This window comes from Anas platyrhynchos, chromosome 2, assembly GCF_047663525.1.
Source record: "Anas platyrhynchos isolate ZD024472 breed Pekin duck chromosome 2, IASCAAS_PekinDuck_T2T, whole genome shotgun sequence".
Taxonomy (NCBI): domain Eukaryota; kingdom Metazoa; phylum Chordata; class Aves; order Anseriformes; family Anatidae; genus Anas; species Anas platyrhynchos.
Window position 1 is genome coordinate 133,924,703 of NC_092588.1, and position 22,380 is coordinate 133,947,082.

Genomic DNA, 22,380 nt, shown 5'->3' on the forward strand with positions numbered 1-22,380 from the left:
TGATAGAGAAGCAGGCATAAAGGGCATATCTTCCACAAGTGAGACATTTAAGGCTTCCACAGGTTTTAGTAGAAATGATTTCCTTTACCTTTAGCCATGTGACTGTTACCTTGTGTTTACTCAGAGAGCTGTCTAATGTCCTTCTACTGTGAGCAGAGACAGAGAGGAAGACTAGACATCTACGGAGTGCTACTCACCTGGTTCTCCACATGAAATGAATCCCCTCCAACATGTTTACAGGGGGCCTCTCTGCTTTCCTTGTCTCTAGAGGAGTCTAAGTGATTAAATCAGAAGAATACATCCCACCTCCCTGCCCTGCTCACTTCCTCTGCTCCCCAGCTTGTTAGATTTTCCCCTGACATGAACTCTACAGCTGATTATGTGCATACAACTCATTTCAGCTTTCAGACATCATTCTACACAGCAGGAGATCACTCCCAGGTCTCTCACGGATTTTCCCAAAGGCAAAGAGCTCAGGGGAAATTGTAACAGACCAAAGAGCAACAGGGGGTTTCCAGCATTGCTGCAGCTGCTCGGCCGGCCAAGGGGGTGCTGGGGAGGGGCTGCTTGGGGGCTGACAGTGCCGAGGGGCAGATCCTGGGCTGGAGGGGCTATGTTGAGGAGGTAAGCTGGAGGTAAGCTGCTGAGACAGCCAGGCTCTTCTCTCAGTCAAGGAGGACCTGATGGGCAGAGAGTTCAAGGGAGATTCACTCCCCCAGAGAGTAGAGTTTTGTGCTTGGAGTAGTGACCAGAGGCTCCTTGTCTAATGAACGCAGAGAAATGGCCACTTTTTAGGGAAGACGTCCCAATCACAAAGTTTTATACTCCTTTCATAGGAATTACTACCTCCATGTAACTGTTTTCCTGCCCTGACTATACAGACTGCCTAGGTGGTGTGGTATCAGCAACGAATGTGATAAAAGCACCACTCACTTCAAGAGGAGACAGGGAACTACTTGAAAGAGATCTACCGAGAGTCACTAAACAGGCAAAGCTCATCAAACTGAGCTGAAAAAAAAAATTAGAAGCTGGGAAAGAGACTTGGGGGATTAATCCAACTTGCCCCTCGTTTTCTTATGCTTCCTTAAGCCCCTGGCTACAGCCGCTGCTGGCTGTCGAGACAGACACTTGGCACATTATGACCAGCTCTGATGTCTACTCTTCATCTCCCCCGTGGATATCCACATTTTTTCAGATGAATGGCACCCACTTTTGGGACACTACAGGCAGTAAGTAGTATGTGCTTTTTCAAATTTAACTGCGGTGTCAATAACTAAATGAAAAATAACATGCCAACAAAGTGGTGCTGCAGCAGGCTGAGATACGGAAGTGCTCTGGTGTAAGCCTTTTTACTCTATTGAACAATATGCTCCCAACTGGTCACAGTATGTTCTGTGATCTTACATTGCAATATTTTTGAACATATATAAGCAATATACCCTGCAAGGCGTGCACCCCCAAAGCTCTGCAAGAGCAGCCTGCTGCGTGGGGACCCCGGGGGAGAGCAAGGGGAGAAAGATGCTGGTGGGAGTGGGGTGAGCATCACCCTTTGGGGGAAAATGGGAGGTGGGGTCACTTTTGAGGAAAAAACTGAGACGTGGAGTCACTTTAGGGGGGAAAATGGGACGTGGGTGCTCAGGGATCCCCCCGAGGCCCGAGGGCAGAGGCTCCCCACCCGGGGCAGCGCCGCGCTGCGAGGGGCGGCCCGGGGCGGAGCGGGGCAGCCAGGCCCGGCCCGGCCCGTCCCGGGGCGGAGCGGAGCGGGGCTGGGAGGCGGCCGGGGCTCGGGGCTCGGGGCTCGGGGCTCTGGGCTCGGGGAGCGGCCATGGGGAAGCTGCTGGCGGTGGCTGTGCTCGGGATGGCGGCGGCCCTGGCGGCGGAGCGGCTGCTGGCCTTTCGGTGAGGGCCGGGCGGGGGCGCGGGGGGCGGCCCCGCAGCGGGGGCAGCGGGAGCGGGGCTGAAGGGAAGGGAGCCCCCGAGATGTTTTCCCCTGGTTTTGACACAGCCCCTGCGTGGGTGAGGTCTCCTCTGACCTCTGCGGACCGCTGTGGTCCTGAGGTTGGAGTTGGGTGGTCTGAGAGGTCCCTTCCAGCCCGTTCTGTCGATGCTGCTGTGCCCTCCAGCTCTCTGAGCCGTACGCCTGCAGTAATTGCCGCTAATTGCAGAAGGAGGTGAGCACTGCCTGCAGCCAGCCCCCCAAAACTCAGGACCCCCCAGGCACAGGTGTGTGTGCACCTTGCGCTACGTCCACAACTGCTGGCACCGTGCAGTGACTGTGGGGATGCCCTGCTCCCGGCCCCAAGAACAAATGCAATGTTGGGAATTGGGTAGAGCCGTCTCTCCTGCTAAAAGCAGGGTCCCCCAGCATCTGTAGCGCTCGGTGGGTTTTCCTGCAAGTGGTGTTTTCAGCCCTAAGACAGGCAGGGAGCTGCGGCTGCTGATAACGGCGTGCCCTGCGATTGTGGAGGCACAGCCCTCAGAGGAGAGCTGTGGGAATCCCAAATTCCCCTGCTGCCCACCCCCACCCAGGAGGCAGGAATCCAGCAAAGCCTTTTTGCTCGTTGGCTGCGTTTGGTATATTGTGTCTACATGGTGTGACACAAAAATCCCTGAAATGCTCAAAAGATAAGGCTTGGAGAACTGTTACAAGTCCTACAGACCTAATTCTTCCTAAACCGGGTTTGTTTATGCATCTGTTGTGTTGCTGGTAGCTGCAGACTGGTCTTGAGTAAGACTCGCGCAGCGGGAAAGAAATTCTTGTGTGTTACTGACTGAAGTGACATGGATTCTGCTGACGACGACTTGGAGTTGCTAATTCTTCCCTGAAGAAAGCCCTTACCAAATTTATAAAACCCGAGTGTGAGTTATACTGTGTTACTGGTTTCCTCAGAAGAATACACATATATGACAGTGTTCATATATACACGAACACAGTGTTCCTATATGTATGGGCATATATGGATTGTATATATGTGAACAATATCTATACGACCAGTATTTATTGTTCATATAAGTACACAGCCTTATCATTTGATAACACTCCGTGCTGATACAGCCCTCGGCTCGCGTCCTGCTCAACGCAGCAGCGTGCTTGCAGAAAGATGCTGGTGGTTTGGAGAGAACTGGGAGCAAAACCAGCAACTGGAGGTGATTTTCAGTCCTGTCAGGAAGAGGAAAGTTCTGGGACTGCTTAGTCGAGAGAAGAGGAGAAGTGAAAGAGAGAGAGGGCTTTGAATATGTAACAGGCTGCTGCCCAAGGAGGGGGGATGCCCGCTGTGTGTGTCTCACAAAGCGGGACAGGAGGTGGAGGACTGGAACTGGAACAAGGAGGTGGCTGGGGAGAGGTGCCAAGCACTGGGGTGGCACCAGCTGGCAGAACTCCTGCTTTTCTTGAAGCTGCATCCCCCCCCAGTCTGCACGTCCGATGTGTTTTTGGAAGGCCAGCTCGCTATCTAGGCCATCTGGCTTAGTAGCCGGGGCTGCCCGAGCTAGATAAACTGACACATTTTGAAAAAGCCTCTGTGTGTGCTGTAGGCTTGTGACCAGCGTCCTTTCGAATTACTCTCATTCCAGTTCACAAAGTGTTTCCCTGGGAATGCCGTCGGGATATCATCAGCTCTGCCTGGCTGCTGGCTGCGGTCCTGCTGTGCTTTGGGCGCTGCGGGGCTCGCAGACCGCTTGGGGAAAACTCTTGCAAATGGGAAAGGGAAAAGTCCCAGGCAAGCAGCAGTGCAAATGATCAGCCCAAGGCAGGGAAGGCTGTGCAGGGGACACTGAGGGCAAATGTGGCTAGATTTTGCTGTGGGATCTTTGCATTCAGAGTGTCCTGTGCTTGCAGCAAGTACATCCTCAACAGGACCGCAGAGTAGGCATGCAAAGAAGGGTGCATTATTAGATGTTAGCCTAAAAGGTTTTTAAGATGAAGGGACAGGGAAATGATTCTTGAGAATCCTACTTCCAACTCCCACTTGTTAGGACATGAGCAGTCCTGCCTTGCAACAGCACTGCTGCTGCTTTTGGATGCAGAATAAGAAATGGAGCGAGTAGCTGCTGGTGGCCTGGCCACCAGATGTAGCTGGAGGTTGGGGCAGAAGGTTGCCCTCTCCTCATCGGAAACACTGATCCTAACTGCAGGCTGCTGCCGTGCTTAGGTGGCGGAAACCTGAAGAAAGCGTGGCCGACCCTTGAGTTATTTTGTCATTCTAGCTGTGGTGGGTGGCACAAGCTCCTGAAAGCTTGTGAAACTCCTGAAGTGGGTCAAGCTCCTGGAGATACTCCGTTCAGGAGAATCATTTCATCTCTGGACGCCTTTAACCATAGTGGCAATTGTTGTTGTCAGGTCTGGGTTTTGCTTATTCAGTAATTTACATCTGATTCATCGCTGAGATATGGCAGGCAATAAACTAAAGACACACAAGGAGTGTTGCTTTTTTTAGAAGTGGCTGTGAGCTGTCAACCTTTTATTTTCTCTTGCAGGAACAGACTCAATGCTGCACGGGAAATCGACCCTGTAACACTCCCGAATTGCCAGCTCATAAAAGGGATTGGTATGTATTCAGAACTGCCGAGTCCACTGCTTTTGTCTGGTTTTATTCTGAAGCAGGTTGTTAAAGCCAGCTTCTCAGCCTGATCCTGAAAGCGCATTTGACTTTCAGACAAACTTTTGCTGCTTGGGCTTTCAAGCTAGGGAGAAGCCACAGGGAGAAAATTATACTGAAAAACTAGTTTGTTTGGCATCCTACTTTCTGTCATCGGTATTTAAAGCTTCTGTTCCTTTTTTTTTATTATTTTATTTTTTGGATAACAAGTACCTTGCACACACAGCTCCTCTGCTAAGTCACTGCGTTTATTTGGCATTCAGATGAGGGGGAGCTGGCTGGTGGGGCAGGTGCCTTCAGGTGGCTGTCAGCTGGTGACAGCTCGAAGATGGGCCAAGCTGCGAGGGTGGAAGGCTTCAAACAACGCCACAGGCATGTGGTGAAGGAGCTGCCTGCCGGCTCCATGCCACCCCCTGGCTCAGCTCCTCATTTTGGGGACGTTTAGGAGAGGACTGGTACGGCTCAGTGCAAACGGCAGAGCTCAGCACAGTCGCACAAAGTGGCTGTGTGGTTTCAAAGACCAAGGGGTCATATTTGTCATCTTAGTCTGGTTTGTGAAGAGGTTCAACAGAGCAGCTGAAATGTTGACTTTGTCCTTCAGGTCACGTGTTTAACACATGGGAATGCTTCTAACTTTTTTTTCCTTCTCCCTTTTGTACAACCCGAACATAAAACTGACAGCTTTAAACACGCTGTCCGTCTCCCTTTCCCCCAAATTCTACTTTTTGAACTTAATAGAGCCTTAATGGCTTCTTTTTCCCCCTTCCTTACTATTTTCAGAAATGTCTTATATTCTGTTGAAATTTCCATGTATTTTGCATGGGTAATAAAGTCTTTGGATGAGGCTTAAGAGCCTCACCTTTCAGCTTGCTGAGTCACTGTGTCGATTTCGTCAATCTTGCTTCTTCCTCACGTCAGGAACATCTTCGTAAAGTCACATTACTGCAACAAGTGAGTGTGTACAGAGTCCCTTTGCCTGGGGTTACATGCAGAAGAAATCCTTAGAAATTGCAATTGAAAAAAACTTTCCAACTCTTCAAGACTGAGCTGTAGTTTACTCAAACAAGACTCAAGATAGTGCTTGTTTGATGGTGATCTGTATATACATCACTTCTGAGTAATTATTTTAAGTACATCATTATCTCTATTTTACAAGACCTTTGCAAAATGCTCTGTTGAGGAAAGAAATAGAGCTGGAAATCACAGCCGTAGTTCAGTTTAATTTCCAAACAATATCTCATTTTTGGTGCCTGACATTTACATGGGGATTAGGTGAATTCTGAGAACCCAGCCCTCCTTGGAGGCTGCAGCAGATCAATTTACAAACTCCATTTCTGCTTCTCTCTGGGCTCCTAAAACACCAGCCCTTCACACGGAGCTGTGTGCCACGCCTTGGCTCCACTCTGTCGTTTGCTGCTCTGAGAAAAATCAAAAGACAAAGCTAGCTTGGCAGGTCCGGTGTGGTGGAAATAGAAACAACAAAGGGTTGCTGCAGATTTACAAGTTTGCATGTCCGTGCAAACATCTTCGGCAATTCATTTCATGTGACTGGGAGGGCTGAACTATTCAGGGACACTGAGGAGCCCTAGCATCAAGATGCTGCACAGGTAGCACAAATCAAACCAGGGCTTTTCCCCAGATCTGTAAGTTTGCTCACATGGATGGCTTTGTTTAAGTTGTCTTTGTACCTCTGCATCTTGGTCCTCCCGGGCCATTTTCCTTTAAAATTCTATGATACATTGAATAAACAGTCTGTCTTTCTTTTATTCTTTAAAATAGTCCTCGTGGCCTCTTATTTGGGACATAGGTAATGAGCTGGGTCAGCTCTGAGCAAAACAATCGTCAACTATCCACCCTGTGCATGGAAACAGAGGCATCTGGTGCAGTCTATTGAAATTACTTGAAAAGCAATGTGTCAGTAGTAAGGGAAGCAATGAAAAAATTCTTTAGTGGACCCTTTTATTTCTGCACAACTTCATCCTGCTTTCTCTCTCTTTTTTAAGACTTCGATCTGTTCAGCTTTTCAAATATTGTGCAATCTAAGCAAAGATGCAAACACTGAGCAAAGAAACAAAAAAAAAAAACCTTGTAGCTCATCCGAAATCTCATTCACAAATACGCAGAAAGGGATGGATTTGTTGAATAAACACTGTCTTCTGAATTTTATGGGTGTCTAATCATGTTGCTGGTTTATAGTAAGCTAACCATATGCCCTGAAGTAATTCCTGAAGTTCAAGAAGTGACTGCATAAATTGCTGGAGAAACGTGCATTTTGGAAGGATTCCTGGGATGCAGGCATGCTGGTCGCTTCCTTTGGGACACAACACTCATTTTTTGTTAGATGCATCAGCAGAACACCGCGTACTGAGATAAAGAACGGAATAAATCGTGCTTCTAGGATAGACAGCAACTTTTCTTGGAATCTTGATCAAAAAAAAACCAAAACCCTACCTATTCCGATATTCTGGTGGACAAGCCCTCGGCGTGGCACAGTTGCCCAGCTGTGTTGCCCAAACTCCATCTGTTTTTGCTACCTAACAAGTCAGTTCCTCTCCCTTCTGCCACAGGTGCCGGTGAGGGCAGAGCCCTCCCATCACATCCCCCAGGGTCCCCACAGCTCCATCTCTCTCTGCAGCTCCTGCAGGATGCTGCTGAGCGAGCTTTTTCCTGCTTTTCCAACCGTGCTCTCCCTCTGCCACACGCGCCAGGAGCCCAGGAGCGCCCAGAATTTGCTTTGCTCTGCAGTTCCCAGGCAGCAGTGAGTGCTTCTGCAATTTGTAAGCAGTGGGGCAGCACTCTCGCTTTGCTCCTCTCCCATCCCAAATTTGTGCTTTTTAACCATCCACTGCCAGTGGGCTCTCTTCTCTCCTTCAGAGGAAGTAAATTACACCTCACGCTATTTGCTGGCTCACCAGCGTGGTCTGCCAGCAAATGCTGTCTCTCTAGCTCATGTCGCCACGAGCCTCTTGACATTTATCCGTGTTATCTTTGCAGCAATCCCAGCAAGTGGGGAATTGCCACCAGCCCCGTTTTATAAACGGGTCCAGGCTTATGGAGCCCAAGAGCTGGGGCAAAGAAAAGGAGCTTGTTGCTTAAACCAGCACGTCAGGTAGAGCTGAAAATTCAGAATTTTAGTTGGGAAATGCAGGCTCTAAACTCTGTGCCCGCTGCCTCCAAAGCCCCGTTGTGTCACCAACCCTGGTGTCTCGCTCCACTGCAGGCAGCCCCAGGATGTGGTTTAGGAAGTCACCAGGCTGGGGTGGCCCCGGTGTGTCGGGATAATGTGGGGCAGTGGAGGTGTGATGGTGTGACCCACGGGGTGCTGCTGATTTGGTGGGAGCACTGAAAGGAGGGGATGGCAAACGTGCTCCTGAGTCAGACTAAAGCTCTGTGGAGAGCACTTGATCAAAGCCTGAAATTACTTTAGTGCTCTTACTGAAGGGCTTTTATTTTATTTTTTTTCTTAGTAGGGAAAAATATTGCAGGGGATGTGGGAACTGGCGATACTGGAAGCGATTACCCACAGTTAAAATGCGGTCTGACTATTCAAGTCCTCAGCTGTTAGAGCAGGTCCTCAGCCAGTGGAGAGCTTTAACTAAATATTTGGCTGTTCATCTTAACGAAGGGTCCCAGCCCAGCCACAAGGATCAGTGTGCACAATTCCCTTTCACCAGCAAGTGGCATTTGTGTGAGCTGGGATCGCACTAAATGGGAGTTGTTGTGTTTTGTTTTTTTTTTCAGCGGAGAATGTTTAGGTTGTTTTATCTCTTTCTTGCAGAAAGGGGCTCGGAAGATATTGACATCCTTCCTAATGGCCTGGCTTTCATCAGCTCCGTAAGTGCCCGCGCTCCCTCTCTGCACAGGGGCTGTCTGCAGAGGGCAGAGGTGAAACCCGCAGCATGGGCTCCTCTTCTGCCCGCCTGGCTGGCTCCTTGGGATCAGCCCGGTCTTGAGTTGGCTTCACCACCCTTTCCTTCTGCTTGAGCAAGTGCATTTCTCAACACAGAAGTGCTCGTGGCGGCTCTCACACCTGTATCCCACTGCACTTGTGTAACCTTGAGTTTCTTTCATGCTGCTCGCTTGAAATGTTGAAATGCCAACCTCCCCCTCGTTGAAAAGGTGTGTCAGCTCCCCGTCATCTTTAAAAAGCCCCACGAAACACAGATTTCGTGTGCTGATTTTGTTGTTCCTGATTGTTTCTTTTGGCCTCTAGGCTATAGTTTCTCAAGCTTTTCTTCAGAATCAGGAGGCCTAGGGATTATTTTCTAAAACAAAAGCTGTTTATTTTTGATTTATGTGCTCTGGGGACACGCAGAGAACAATATCATTGCAAAATGCATGGCAGAAATTGTGAGCTGCCACAGCACTGCCACGTACCACGGCTTTAGTTCGTTTCTGCTGGATGCATTTGGCCACGCTGGGCGCCTCTGTCCCCGGTGCTGTGCTTGGTGCTGGCTGATGGGGACACTTGAGGTCTGGCGCAGTCTTTGGGCACCGTGGTGGGGCTGGTGGCACCTTGCTGGTGGCAGGAGGACATGAGGAGCTGGAAGGAGTGGTGAGGGGAAGGCTGTCCCAGCCAGGATGGGTGCCACCACAGGGTAGAAGCTGGTGCCTTGTCCCCAGCAGCATGGATCCCTCGGCCCTGTGACTTCAGGGTGCATGGGGGGAGCAGAAGGCAAGGCTGATGCACGTTTGCAAAGCCCAAACAAGGCTGCAGTGTTTTCAGCCTTGAGGTGCTCCTGTTACTTTTCATCCAGAAACAAATTCTTATATTTTGATTTTACAGGGCTTGAAGTACCCAGGACTAAAGAGCTTCGCACCAGACAAACCAGGTGAAATATTTTTGATGGATTTGAATGAAGAGAAGCCCAGAGCAGTTGAACTGAGGATCAGCCGTGGGTTTGACCTGGCGTCGTTTAACCCTCATGGGATCAGCACTTACATAGACAAAGGTAAAGAGATCTTTAACCTGGTAAGGTATTAAATCTCAGCCAAAAGGGCAACAGGAATCCCTCTGGGGTCTTGCATTGGAGTCCCAATAGCCTGCGTGCACTTGGTGGGGGAGAAAAAGGTTTCCAGCCATTTGGTCTTTTTGGGTTCTTTTCTAGAGGTCGGCTGCTGAAGCAACCACCTTTGCACGTGGTCTCAGCCTGTCTGAGACAGAAAGCTGCCCTGTATATTGAAAGGGAAGGAAACATGAGAGATGTTTGAAGAGCTGAAAGCCACACAAGGTTTATTTTGCCAGTATACATCTGTCTCACCCTCAGGTTCAAGGGTTTTCTGGAGACACATGCTTCATGGACTAGCAGTGAGCAGACAAGAGGCAGTGAGTGCTCTCCAGTGACAGGTCATGGCCACCACTAAAAGATCCTTACGCTCTCCGTCCTCTCTTTTTCCTTGTCCTTTCACTGAGGCTTTTAGCAAGGCAATAAAAGTCCTGCAAATGCTAAGAAAAAGAGACTCATTCCTGCAGTGTCACCTGCATCCGAAGGCAGGTACCCCCCCTTTTAGAGAAGTTGGTTGGCAGATAATTTAGGGTCTCACCTGCAGAGGGACTGCAGCTTTACAGGGAGTACAAGAGAAGGTTTGGGGGCAGTTTTCTCAGGTGACATAAATAAACCAAAGTGCCCAAATTTGCTAGGGTTCCAGCCCTCCTTCCCAGCAAGCTGTGGCTATTTCATGTACCCACTCACTGTAGGGCATCAGATTGCAAAACCCAGTGGTCTGGGCACAGAGATGGTGCCCTTACTTCATTTCTCCATTGGTAAAAACTGTAAAAATCTAGTTTATATGGCTGTGCTCCACAGGGTGAGCCCAGTCAAAGCGTAGCTGGAGATGTGGATCCAGTTGCAGCGGCATCCTGTTTTGCTTTGTTACTCGTCATTCTGCTTCTGAAGAGCCAGCGGGGAAATGCACCAAAACCAAACCCAAAGTGTCCCATGCTAGTGTTGCAGAGACCTAGTGAAATTCATCTTTTCTCCATTTTTCCTTTTAAGATGACACCGTGTACCTTTTTGTTGTGAATCACCCACACCAGAAGAGCACAGTAGAAGTGTTTAAATTTGTAGAAGATGACAATTCTCTTGTGCATCTGAAAACCATTCGGCATGACCTTCTGATAAGGTACTGGAGCCAAATAGAGTCTTCCCCCAGAAGAACAGTAAAATCCAATGTAGGATGATTTTGGTATTAGAGCCTTATTAATATGAAATATTTTCTCTCTAATCAGCTTTCTGGTTTCTCTTATTGATTGCTTCTTATCCTTACCGTTATAAACTGTGTTCCTCAGTCTCTTCTATAATGAGATTTTTAATAGTTGTACCACTAAATCACTCGTCAGCTCCGCTGCGACTGATGCCAGTGAATTAGCTTGGTTTGGCACTCACTTCATCTCTCATGTAACCCAGTCTCAGCTGATTGCAGATATCAATCTTCAGATACTTTATTAGTCTGAATTTGCGGTGTTGTAAAAATAAGCATGCTTTTAGCTTTTTCTTTTTTCATTTTTGCATACAGAGTTTTCTTGGTCTGCACTAATGCAAAATGACTGTAAGATAAAGGCAGCCTGAAAGATAAAGTTGTCACAACTCCTACTGTTTTTTTTTTTTTTTTCTGGTTTCCAGCTGAATGTAATAAAAAGAGAAAAATTTCGATGGGCTTGTAGACAGGTAGCTAGATCTCCAGGTTATGTCCTACTATCCTGGTCAGCTTTCACCACTGCATAGTTCTGGACCTGTTTACCTTTCCCTCTCCCTCTTATTTTTTCTTTTTCCCTCTTTTTTTTTTTTTCTTTTTTTTTTCAGTGTGAATGATATAGTGGCTATGGGGCCAGACAGCTTCTATGCCACCAACGATCACTACTTCTCCGACTTCATCTTGATGTTCTTGGAGATGTTCTTGGGTTTAACCTGGTCAAATGTTGTTTACTACAGTCCAAAAGAAGTTAAAGAAGTAGCAGCTGGCTTTTATTCAGCCAATGGAATTAACATTTCACCTGACAAAAAGTAAGTTTCTCCTTGCCTCAGATTTTGTTCAATCAGACACAAGAGTCCTGAAATCCTACTCTGGGCACACAGGAGCTCTGTGGTCAGTGGCTAAACTGGCTCATATAAGGCAAGGTGCTACCTGCAAAACATGAGTGATGCAGAGGGTTTGTAGAACAGAAGTTAAATGTCTTTAACTGCAGGCAGTGTTTCCTGCTCTGCGTGGTGGTTTGTGTACAACTGGAGCAAAAGCTGTTCCGTTTTAACCAGCTGATACAGAAGGTTGTGCATATTGCTTGCAAGGATCAATGGGGTAGAATTTCTGAAAGCGAGGAAATGCTCTACAGTCCTCAAGTTTGTACCCCTGTGCTAGCCAGTCGTCTGGCTTAGGCAGGTGGCCTTAAATTAAAAAAAAAAATAGATCTGGGGATATGACAAACCAAGGCCTGCTTCAGTGTCATAATAGAAGAATTGGCACAGTGTGAAGCTCCATTAGTGTCTCAGCAGGCTGGCTTTGGTTCAGTGCACTCTGGCCTGCTTGAAATTTCTATTACTATGCGAGGACTGTGAGCTGGCATTCCTTGCAGGAAGAGCCGGGTTTACACGTGAGGAACTGACTGTTTTTGGGGGTCTGCTTACTCGTGCACATTGCTAAGAGGTGCTTTCTTTTGAAGGTACATCTATGTTGCAGATGTATTAGATCATAAAGTCCATGTTATGGAAAAGCATGCTAATTGGAATTTAACCCATGTGAAGGTAAGGTGCTGCTGTTCCCCAAAAAGGGCTACGTGCAGGTTTCAGACAGATTAGTCCCCGTGAGGCTTCACCTCTCAGCCTGCTCACGTGTGAAGTTCTGATCTGGAACAGCTCCTGCCGTGGGTTGGTGCCCCGCTGCAGAGCTGCAGGTCCCACCAGCAGGTCCCACCAGCAGCAGAGAGGGATCCTGAGCGATGTTGGAGCCATGGTGGAAGGCTGCCTTGGGCAGCGTGGGTGAACCCACCAAGCGCAGATAAAACCAACATGAGCATGGCTTGAAGGCAGCTGAAGGGGGAAGCCCAGAGCAGCGAGCAGGCTCCCAGCTCGGAGGAGGGGATAAAATACACTGGGTGGGGGGAGATGGCCCTAGGGGAGGAGAGAATGAAAAGAAATCGGGTTATGTGCAATGAGAGTCGTGGATAAGCCTATTGATAATGACTGCAAATAAGACAGGTTTATACTTTGCTTCTAGGACTTCTGATAGATTTACTGTCTCTCTTTTTCTTGCTTTCTCTCTCTGTTGGATAGACGCTGCAGCTGGACACGCTCGTCGATAACTTGTCTGTCGACCCTGACACTGGGGACATCTGGACAGGCTGTCATCCCAATGGGATGAAGCTGTTCTACAGTGATCCAGAAAATCTGCCTGCCTCTGAGGTGCCTTTTGGGAGATGTCACTGGTCTCTGGGCTATGTCTGTGCCAGGAAGTGGCATTGTCCAAATCATCCTGGTTTAACTTAACATAGAAACAGTGCCTGGCTGGCCTCTCTGAAGGCAAAGACCACGCTGGCTCCCAGCTGAGAGCTTCTGCCCTCACATGGGAAACCTGAGCAGCACTCGCTCAGTTTATAAAACACCAATTCAGACCCTTTGGAGACAACAGAATAATTTCCACTTAGCAGTTCAGTCCTTCTGGACTCCTTAGGCTGCTTTCTGTGCAGCTGTGGCGGCGCAATCAGGTTTTGATGAACTGTGTTAATTACTGAGCCAGCACCTCTTTGCCAAACGAAAGCACTGACTGAGTGCAGAGCAGGGCCAGAAGTGTTCTCTCTGGAACGATTTGTCTGTGCAAGCGCTGCTCATCAGCAGGTGACACTGCAGTCCTCCTTCCCTCTGCACCCAGCGAGGCCCTGCAGCAGGGCATGAGGTGCTGATGGACGGATGTTTGGTTTTAGAGCTGTCTGAAGGTCTCCATAAGACACTTGTCAGAATTATCCCATTTGGTAGCAGCAGATTTGGGATAGTGGGCCGGTGTTTATTCTATCTGAAAAAAAACACAGGGTGAAACTGCTGCAGTACGCAGCAGCTGATCCAGCTAATTCATTTAAATTAAGGTCTGGACGTTCCCTCTGCCCTCGGGGGGGATTTCCACCCACAGCACTCTCAGTAGACATCTCCTCCTCCTCCGGCAGGTCCTGCGTATCCAGAACATCCTCTCGGAGGAGCCGGTGGTGACGCGCGTGTATGCGGACGATGGCTCCGTGCTGCAGGGCAGCTCGGTGGCGTCCGTCCACGGTGGAAAGCTGCTCATCGGCACCGTCTTCCACAGAGCCCTGTACTGTGAGCTATAGCTGGTCCCGGGTAAGAGCCGCGGCAGGGGGAAGGATTTTAGTTCCTCGTGGACTCACCTAGATTGTGCTAGATTTCCTAAGGATGAGACTGTTCCAATAAACGTTAACCAGAGCCATGGAAATGCATTGTAGCCTTCCTCTCCAGACTGAGAGATTTACCTAGCGGTAAAGGAAGCGGAACTGAAGGTGAGAAACCAGCTTCTCTTTAGAGTGGAGTGCCTGACGACAGTAACAGAGGGTAAAGCAGAAGTTCGGATGACAAATGACTGAAACCGTCAGACTCCGAATTGTCTGTTGTGACTGGACTTCTGGGTTTTGTCTGAGAAAATTGGTTTTGTTAATGAGAATTACTAACGACCAGTCTGGTGTGCTTTCTTGGCACTGACCCTGGCCTTTCCTAGGGACTGTGCTAGGGGTTCTTTTTCTAAGCCTTCCTGATCCGGGCTTTCCCTAACACTTCAGAAATCAGTGGAAGGAGAATAAATGATATTTTAGGCTCACTTCTTCCCTCTTCCCCTTTTAAACCATTTCCTAACATTACTTCACTTTCATGAGTCTTAATCCTGCTGAGAAAAGAGGGGGCATCGCTCTGGAGTGGTTTCTTACTGAGCCTGCTGGAGGGGGCTTAAAGAAGACTATTTTTTTCTTAAGGAGCAGGAAACAAGCCCCAGAGACCTCCACTGAAAAAAAGCGCAGTAGCTGTTATTGTCTGTCACAGCACAGGGAGCCTTCGAGGGTGCTTTGCCACAGTGACTGGCACCCGGAGTGGCTCCTGCCTGTCCTGTGCTGAGCTCCAGGTGGTGTGGAGCTGATTTCGGTGCGTGCTGGGCTCCCACTTCACAGTCACCCATCGGCACTTACCAGCAGCCTTGTACTCTACCATTAAAGGACCTAGCTGGGCTTCCATCCACTGATGTTTTTGGGGTGGTGCTGGTTGCTCATCCTCTTCAATAAACAGAGTTAAGTGTCCTCTGAAGCTGGAAATCACTTTTGTGCTTTGCAGCGTGTGCTGCAGGATTCCGGTCCTGCTGAAGCTGCCGTCTGAACCACGGCTTGCCTGCCTGCCCCTGAGCGAGCTCTGCTTGCCTTAGCTTGCTCTTGCTCACAGTCTCCTGGCGCACAGACTGTGCCCACGGATCCTCTTCAGCAATGCCCGGCCCTAACCCAGGGAGCTGAGTGCTGCCCAGGGGCTGCTGTCTGCCTGTGGAGGCTTCGGTAAACCAGGGACTCATCCAGCTGCAGCAGGGGTTCAAGTGGTTTGCTCGCCACAGCATGCAGACGGCTGATCAAGTGCCCCTCCACCGCACAGAACGGGCCCCAGATGAGGACAGCTTCTGTCTCGCTCTTTGCAGGACTCGGCTTTAGCATCAGCCAGCAGCACCACGTGCTCAGCAATGCCGTTTACTGCAGCTCTGCCTTTGCTGTGCCTTCCTTTGCGATTGCTCTCCCCGCAGGATATTTTCAGTTTCCCTGGGAAGCGGTGTGCTTTCCTGCAGGGACCTGCGGCCCCTTCCAGCGCTGAGGAACACAGGGTGTTCCCGAAGCAAAGCAGCAGGACTGATCCGAAGGAAGGGCTCACAATAAAGAGAGGCTGGGCTATTAACTCACTAGTGATTAGCCACCAGCATCCTGAGCTAACTCTGTAAATTAATTCCTTTGTTTGTGTCACTCTTTGTTCTCAAGTTTGAAGCAGTGGTGGTAACAGAGCTGAAACACTGACTAGTCACTGTTTTGGGACTACATTTATGCTAACCCTAGCAACCCCAAACCCAACCCTGCAGGCTCAGGCTGCAGGCTCAGGATGCTGCTGAGCAGATGCAAGTTTTGGACTTAGAGCCTCAGTGCTGTAGTGTACCTATTTTAACTAAGTTCATCTGGTTCATGGGTTGGGGATGCTTTTATCTTCCTGCAGGTGGTGGCCGTATCAGCAGAAGGAAACATTTGTGATTTAGCCACGGGGAACTGGGTTAGGAGGCTTCCCATCAGATTAAGGGCTGAGTACTTGGCCTAGATTTGGCCAGATGCAAATCCCAGGGACTGGAGTCACTAGACAGATTGGACAGTCAGTGCCCTCCTAATTTAATGCTTTAATAAAATAGAATAAATAAAATAACAGACTTGTTACCATGTCCAGCAGATGAGCTGTACTTTGGCTATGTAGAACGTCCACTACAGCCAACCAACACTTGAGAGTAACACGCTCAATAAACCAAAACTAACGCAGGTTTAAAGACAAACATCGGCCAGCATCAGTGTGAAGGCAGCCTATTTGTATGTCCACCTGCAAGACTGGATGTACATTTCATCTGCATATTCAGAAAAAAAGGCCGTTACCTTTCCCTACCCTATTTTTTTAACCTAATTTAACATAATTACAGACTGTACACGATCCAACCTGATGCCTGGGAACCACAGCCCTCTGGCCAGGAGCTGGGATTAAAGCGATCTTCGGCAGCGAGCAGAAGGGAGGAAGGAGCAAGTGGGGCAAGGCTCCCCCCGCTGCCAACCCAGCACGTGCAGCAGCAGCTGCGCCCCATGCCTACCAGTGACTGTGTCCCGAAACGGCCAACAGCTGGGCAGGGAAGTGAGGACTCGGCACAAATTCTAATAAAGATTCAGGATTTCTCATTTTATTGCATTCGTTGTCTAACAACAATAATACTCATTGGCAAGAAATTTATTTACACTAACAAATTAACTTCAAACCACAAGGCTTTGTTGTTGGTATTTAAACTGTAAGAAAACAAAGGGCCACCATGATGTTTTGTTTTGATGTCTCCAAATAACAAAATATTAAAGAAAATTGTTTTCGGGGAAAACTCAACAATCTATAGAAGTTCGTATTAACCAAGCACAAGGGAACAAGCTCAGACATGGCACTACTGCGTCTTTCATGCAGATGATTAGACACCAAGATGTACAAACGAAAAGTTCAGGATCAACATGCACTTCATATACATTTAACCTCTTTAAAAAACAACAGAAAAAGGAAAAAATCTGAAGCGCAACCACCTCTTCAACCATAGAAAAGGAAACAACGTAAGAAGCCAATTTTTACAGTGAGCACAGTGCATTTTAGACCCACCTCTGTCAAACCATCTCCTCACGCCTGCGGCAGGAGCACCGGTCCCACCGCCCCTTAGGGACAGAAAATGTGTTTTGTAATGAGGAATTGGAGGGCTCAGTGTCACGGTGGTGGTGTCACAGCTGTGAAAAGTCGCAGTCCTATAGGTGGAGAAGCTACAGTGAGACACGCAGAGGAGGTCAACGAAAGGGACCGTGCCATCCCGCCGTCAACTGCGATGCCTGGGCATGTCACGGTGGGGGTCACGCACAGCCCCGCTCAGAAACGAGCTGCCGAAAGCGCGCCAACAGAACCCAAAGTCAGGTTTAGAAAATACAAAAATGGGTATTTCTTCCCAGAATAGTAACACGGACACATCAGTCCTGCCAAGCTCCCCCTCACTACAAAACCACCCCGAGGCCGACACATGGGAAGACCTCTGGAGGAGCACCATGGGGATGGTTTTAACAGAACTCCAAAATCTCGCCATCTGCAAAATACTGGAGACCCTACAAAAAACACAGGGGAAGCTCAGGGCGAGGGCTTCACTCCTCCACATCTCCCCTAGCCCCACGGCTCCCAGGCAGCCGCTGCCGACCTCCGTGTGGCGGGGCCTGCATGGATAGTGATGGAAGGACTGGTTCCTACACACACAAACCCACATGCACCTATTTCAAGAGAAATCAAGCCACAAACAACCCGAACGTTTCATTTCTAGGAAGACCAATTAATTTCCTTATTTTCAGCCACTACCAAAACGAAACTGAACCCAAACTGTTCAGCTCCTCTGTGCACTTTGCCCAACTCACCTGATAAGGACTTACGAGTTAATTAAGCATGTGCCTGCTTCTTTCAGATGTTTATTTATTTATTTATTTATTTATTTTCAGCATTTTGGCCCACAGCACAGGTTTCCTGAGGTTTTACAGTGAGAGAGAGCGTGGAATGAGGGAACTGCAACCAAAAGGGTCAGCCCCTCCGCCACTGGGTTTGATGATACCGCAGGGGAAGTGGCCACACCTAAAAAGAGCCGGGTCGGGTTTTGCTTTTCCTCTGTAAACACATGGCTAAACAATTAACACACGACTTCATTCCTGCAAGCTTCCCTTAATTTTCAGCACTGATAAACAGTACGGGCTGCACTGCAGGGTCTTTAAGGAGCTAGGCCTGTGTGCAAAGCCTTCGTTCTGGTTCTCAGTGACGTGATGGTGCCCACAGTGGCACTTCTTGGCCATGCACAACTAAGTAATGATCCTTCTCCTTCCTACTGTACAACTGGCTTCTGCACTAGTAACAAGTGGCATTTCTTTCCCTGGCTTTACATGGAGCTGAATGAACTCTCCAAAATCGCTACACAACATCGCCCACTTCTTGCCTGCCCGCACATGAGCCAGAAGGTGGAGGGGGAGCAGCTCAGGAGGCTCCTTTCCAAAGCTCCCCGTCCAGCTAACTCCCTTCTGCACTGCGGGCTGTGCCAGCTCCCTGCCAGGCTCTGTCCATGCACGTTTGCAGACCAGCAAGGTGCAGCAAGGTAAGCACAGCCAGAGCTCACAGAGGTGGCTTCACCTTGCAGAATCCAACTTCTCCGGGCAGCTGCGTCACCCCCCTGGGCAGCTGACCCAGGGACACGGCTAACGCCAAGCTGCCTGCACAGCTCTCTGAAGTCAGCACATCCAGAGCGGCTCTAACTCCAGAAATAAACAGGCAAAAGTAGGCTACAGTTACATCTGCAGGTGGTGAGCCCAAAGAAAAACTCCTTCCAGTCATTTAGCGTGGAGCATTTGTCTCTTCTTATTACACACACACACAAACCATTGGGCTGACTTAGCACTGGTGTACAGGAAATTAAGTTGACAATGATGAGACATCCTCATCTTCTGCTTCGTGTATGTCATTACACAACAAAAGGGGAGGGAATGCAATGCGACTTTAAAGATCCTAGAGAACAGGAATACAAGTTTCAAACTGCACCGGTGTTCATGTCTGTAATCTGGTGACATTTCCGTATGTCCCCAAAATGTTACCATACTTAATAAAAGGAACCGCATAAATCTATTAGCACAGAAAGAGGAACAAACTCTTGACATTGCTTGGTTTGTTTTTTATGTGTTGATCCATATGCATTTTATGGTTTTATTTTAAATTAAAGCTACTGCTTTTTAAGTTAGATTTTTTGTTTTTTTAATCAGAGACTAGCAAAGTGAAATTAGCACAAAGCAATAAAACCCACCGAATACCTAAAGGACTTAAGTCAAATTAGTTATTCTGCAGAATAAGAGCTTGATTTACACAGAAATTAATGAGAGATTGTTCTAGGCAGCAAGAGGGAAAACTCAAAGTGTGTAATGCCGAGCAGTCTGCTCAGGTTCCTAGGAAAACAGAGAACACAGAACAGGAACACCACCACAGATTACTGCATACAACCACTTAAACATTATAACGTAAACATAATTTAAAATCATCAAATGCATTTTATCAACATTGTATTTAAAATATTAAATTTCCAGTTTCTTCCAGATAACTTCTCTTGAATATAAATTCAAAACCTCCTAAAATAACAGAATGTGAGTTTTATGAGGCTATTAAACATCTGTATATTTTTTCTCCAACGAAGAGTGAAGAAAGATTCATTTCAACGTGGAATTCTTGTTAGCAGGTATATTTTTTTGCCAGTGGTTTATCTCAAGAAAAATATCACAAGCCTTTAGAAATATTATGAAGTATCTCTTACGGTAATTTCATTTTTGTATTTGAATAGAGCATACATCAGAAACTTGTAGAAATTGGATTTGGAAGGAAAAATAAAGCTAAGACTAAATAGATCTGTTGTGTATTAGTTTTGAATGAACTAGGCTCTGTCAGTTGACAGAGCATTTTACACATCATAGAAATTATTACGATCAAAGACATTTAACTCTAAACATTGCACCCCAACTGTTTCAAATCTGAACTTCAGAGAACTCGACAGACACAGATCTGAATGTCATAAAGTACAGAGCAGAAGAGAAGCCAAGCTAAACAAACATTTTCTTCCAAAGAATTCAATGTTGGCATTTTTTAGGCCGGCAATTGTTATGTTCAAATTTGTAAGTGTGCATCGACGTCTTAAACAATTCACATGTTAACATGACTAACTAGATGGAGACTGCAACTTGCAGGACGCACAAAAGGAAAGTGATGCTTTTCAAATACAGACACTGCTGCATCCTTAGCTTTGACTAAGAGCAGTAATATAACACCTTCAGCTTCTTGCTGTAGATATTTGCCTGTTGTCTTTCCATTCCTTTTAAGAAATACTGAATATTTTAATGCTGCTCTTAAGAGGCAGTAACATTATCCACTGCTTCTGTCATAGTCAAAACTACTCAGCAGGATTGGCCAATGGACTCACAGACTGGGATAATAGAAACCTCTGACATATGTAACAAGACCACTGTTAAACCATCCAAATACTCTACAGCCTACGCTTCAAAATTCTTGTTTCATTAGGGATATTCTTTAAACACGTTAATAAAAACAGTTAATACATGGCAGCTTTGGATTTAGTAACCTTCACCTCCAGGGCAGCATTGATCCTAACAGCAATGTACTGAATTTAATTTTAGCCAGAATCCCTCTTCTTCCTCTTCTTAAAGTGCACTTCTGTAAAAACTGAAAGTCTTTAGCAGACTCTGAAAATGTTTCCAATGACAGCTTCATAACAGCACAGCACAAAACTTACACTTCCAATACTTATTGGAGAATGCATCTGATAATGTGGTGTTTTTCTTGGAAAAAAATACAAAACAAAACAAAATAAGCCCAGTTTCCTGTTCAAAATACATGAAAAAGAAAGCGGAGTGTGCTATAAGAAAGTTGCCTACACACTGGGAGCACAAAGAAATTTATACAGATCTATATGCTGTGCTCTAGTTAGAAATTCATCCTTGCTCAGATACCTAAAGGATAAATGTTATCCTCAGATTTCTGTGTAAACCCACATAATCATTTAAGGCTTTGCCTCCTTCCTGGATTAACTATTGTACAGTTAACAGAAAGAGTTTCACCTCCTGTCTTTTACCCAGGGGGGATGTCAACTCTCCTGTCTTTATCTCCAGTGTATATTAAGAAGTCACTGAACAGTTGTGTTTCCAGAGCAGCGTCGCTTCAAGGTACTGATGCAAGCTGAAACTTACTCCAGTAGACGGAACTGAGTATCCAAACCCAGCAGAGAAGCTGAAGTTCCAGTCAGAAAGTCAGGTCAGCTCCTACCAGGCAGAGGACAGCTCCTTGTACCCAGCTGAAGAAGCGTTCACTGATCGCTTTGACTGGCCATCCTGTTCAGAAGAGGGGAAGCAGTGGATCATGCTCCTCAGCATCATGCTGGTTATTGAAGTGACCAAACACACAGAGCTCAATAGAAAAGAGTAGTTTGGAAGGAAACACCGCCACACGAATATGGAATTTGTTAGTTGTCCACAACAACGAAACAAACCGAGGGGCTGGGGCTGTTTAACATGGCAACAACAACGCGCGTGAGCTGGATATGGGGGAAAATAAAACTACACGATATAAAGTTCCCTAGTCGTCCTATTTATAGCCCCGTTTCTCTGTGCACACTCGTGTAATGGATGCAAGAAAGCTGAAGGGGCAACAGAGCGGATAGGAGTTTCTCTTCCCCCAAAGTGCCTCCAGGTTACTAACTCAGCAGCACTTCTGCTCATCACTGCTCATTAGTGCCCTCTGTTGCATCTGATGAACACTTGTCTGTTTTCTTCGATTTCCTCTGCAGTTGCTCTTGTTCCTTCTTCCGAAGCTTTTCCCTTTGCTTTTCCATTTTCTCTTGAGCTTTGCGAGCTTTCTCCAGGGATGCTTTCATTTCCTTTAGCTTTTTTTTAATGATTGCTCTGTCCTGGGAAGATGTCATACCAAGAGCCTGAGATGGGGAAAACAAAATTAAAAAAGAAAGATATATTCATATTGTTTAATTTATCACCAAATTTATCATATTCTAATTATCAATCTTCCCAGGTAGAAGACTGTCACAACTAAGCAAATTTGAGATATAGTCAGATACATTACTGAAGTGAAAGTAATAACTTTTTACACCTGTACTACTTTCCATGCTTTCCACTTGTACAATATTAAAAAATTAGATCTCATTGTAACCAAAATTCTGTTATACTCATTCCTTTGATCAAATGAGACAAAGAAATATTAAAGCTTTTGCCTGAAGCCATCAAAGTCTATGCAGAACAAGATTTCACAATTCTCATGGCTATGTCTTAGTCAGAAGTTCTCTTGCTGCCTTCTAAAAACCCTGGAGTTAGTGAAATTTCAGAAACACCAAACTTTGACTCTCAGATATGCTGAGCCTCCCACAACTCCTTCCTACAGTTATTCCAGACAACACTAAGCTCATATTTTCA

General features: G+C 47.1%; 2 protein-coding genes across 8 annotated transcripts in view; one reads left to right on the forward strand and one right to left on the reverse strand.

Annotated features, from left to right (window-relative positions):
* Positions 1–1,740: 1,740 nt before the first annotated feature.
* Positions 1,741–16,536, forward strand: LOC101800414 (serum paraoxonase/arylesterase 2). 2 transcript variants are annotated; one of them, XM_072033628.1, is made up of 10 exons: positions 1,741–1,899; positions 4,477–4,547; positions 8,377–8,432; positions 9,385–9,550; positions 10,595–10,721; positions 11,402–11,602; positions 12,256–12,337; positions 12,866–12,994; positions 13,750–13,918; positions 16,287–16,536. In XM_072033628.1, the coding sequence occupies exons 1-9, from the start codon at positions 1,826–1,828 to the stop codon at positions 13,906–13,908; spliced, it is 1,065 nt and encodes a 354-aa protein (XP_071889729.1). In that variant the 5' UTR covers positions 1,741–1,825; the 3' UTR covers positions 13,909–13,918; positions 16,287–16,536. The 2 variants fall into 2 exon arrangements, with proteins under 2 accessions (XP_071889729.1, XP_027306618.3); XM_027450817.3 differs by lacking the exon at positions 16,287–16,536 and having other exon boundaries at positions 13,750–14,402.
* Positions 16,517–22,380, reverse strand: part of PPP1R9A (protein phosphatase 1 regulatory subunit 9A) — a 147,457-nt gene continuing 141,593 nt past the window's right edge. For all 6 annotated transcript variants that reach the window (XM_027450811.3, XM_027450810.3, XM_027450815.3 and 3 more), the window contains one exon: positions 16,517–21,887. In XM_027450811.3, coding sequence (XP_027306612.2) covers positions 21,675–21,887 — 213 coding nt within the window. In that variant the 3' untranslated portion in view covers positions 16,517–21,674. The remainder of the gene's footprint in view (positions 21,888–22,380) is intronic.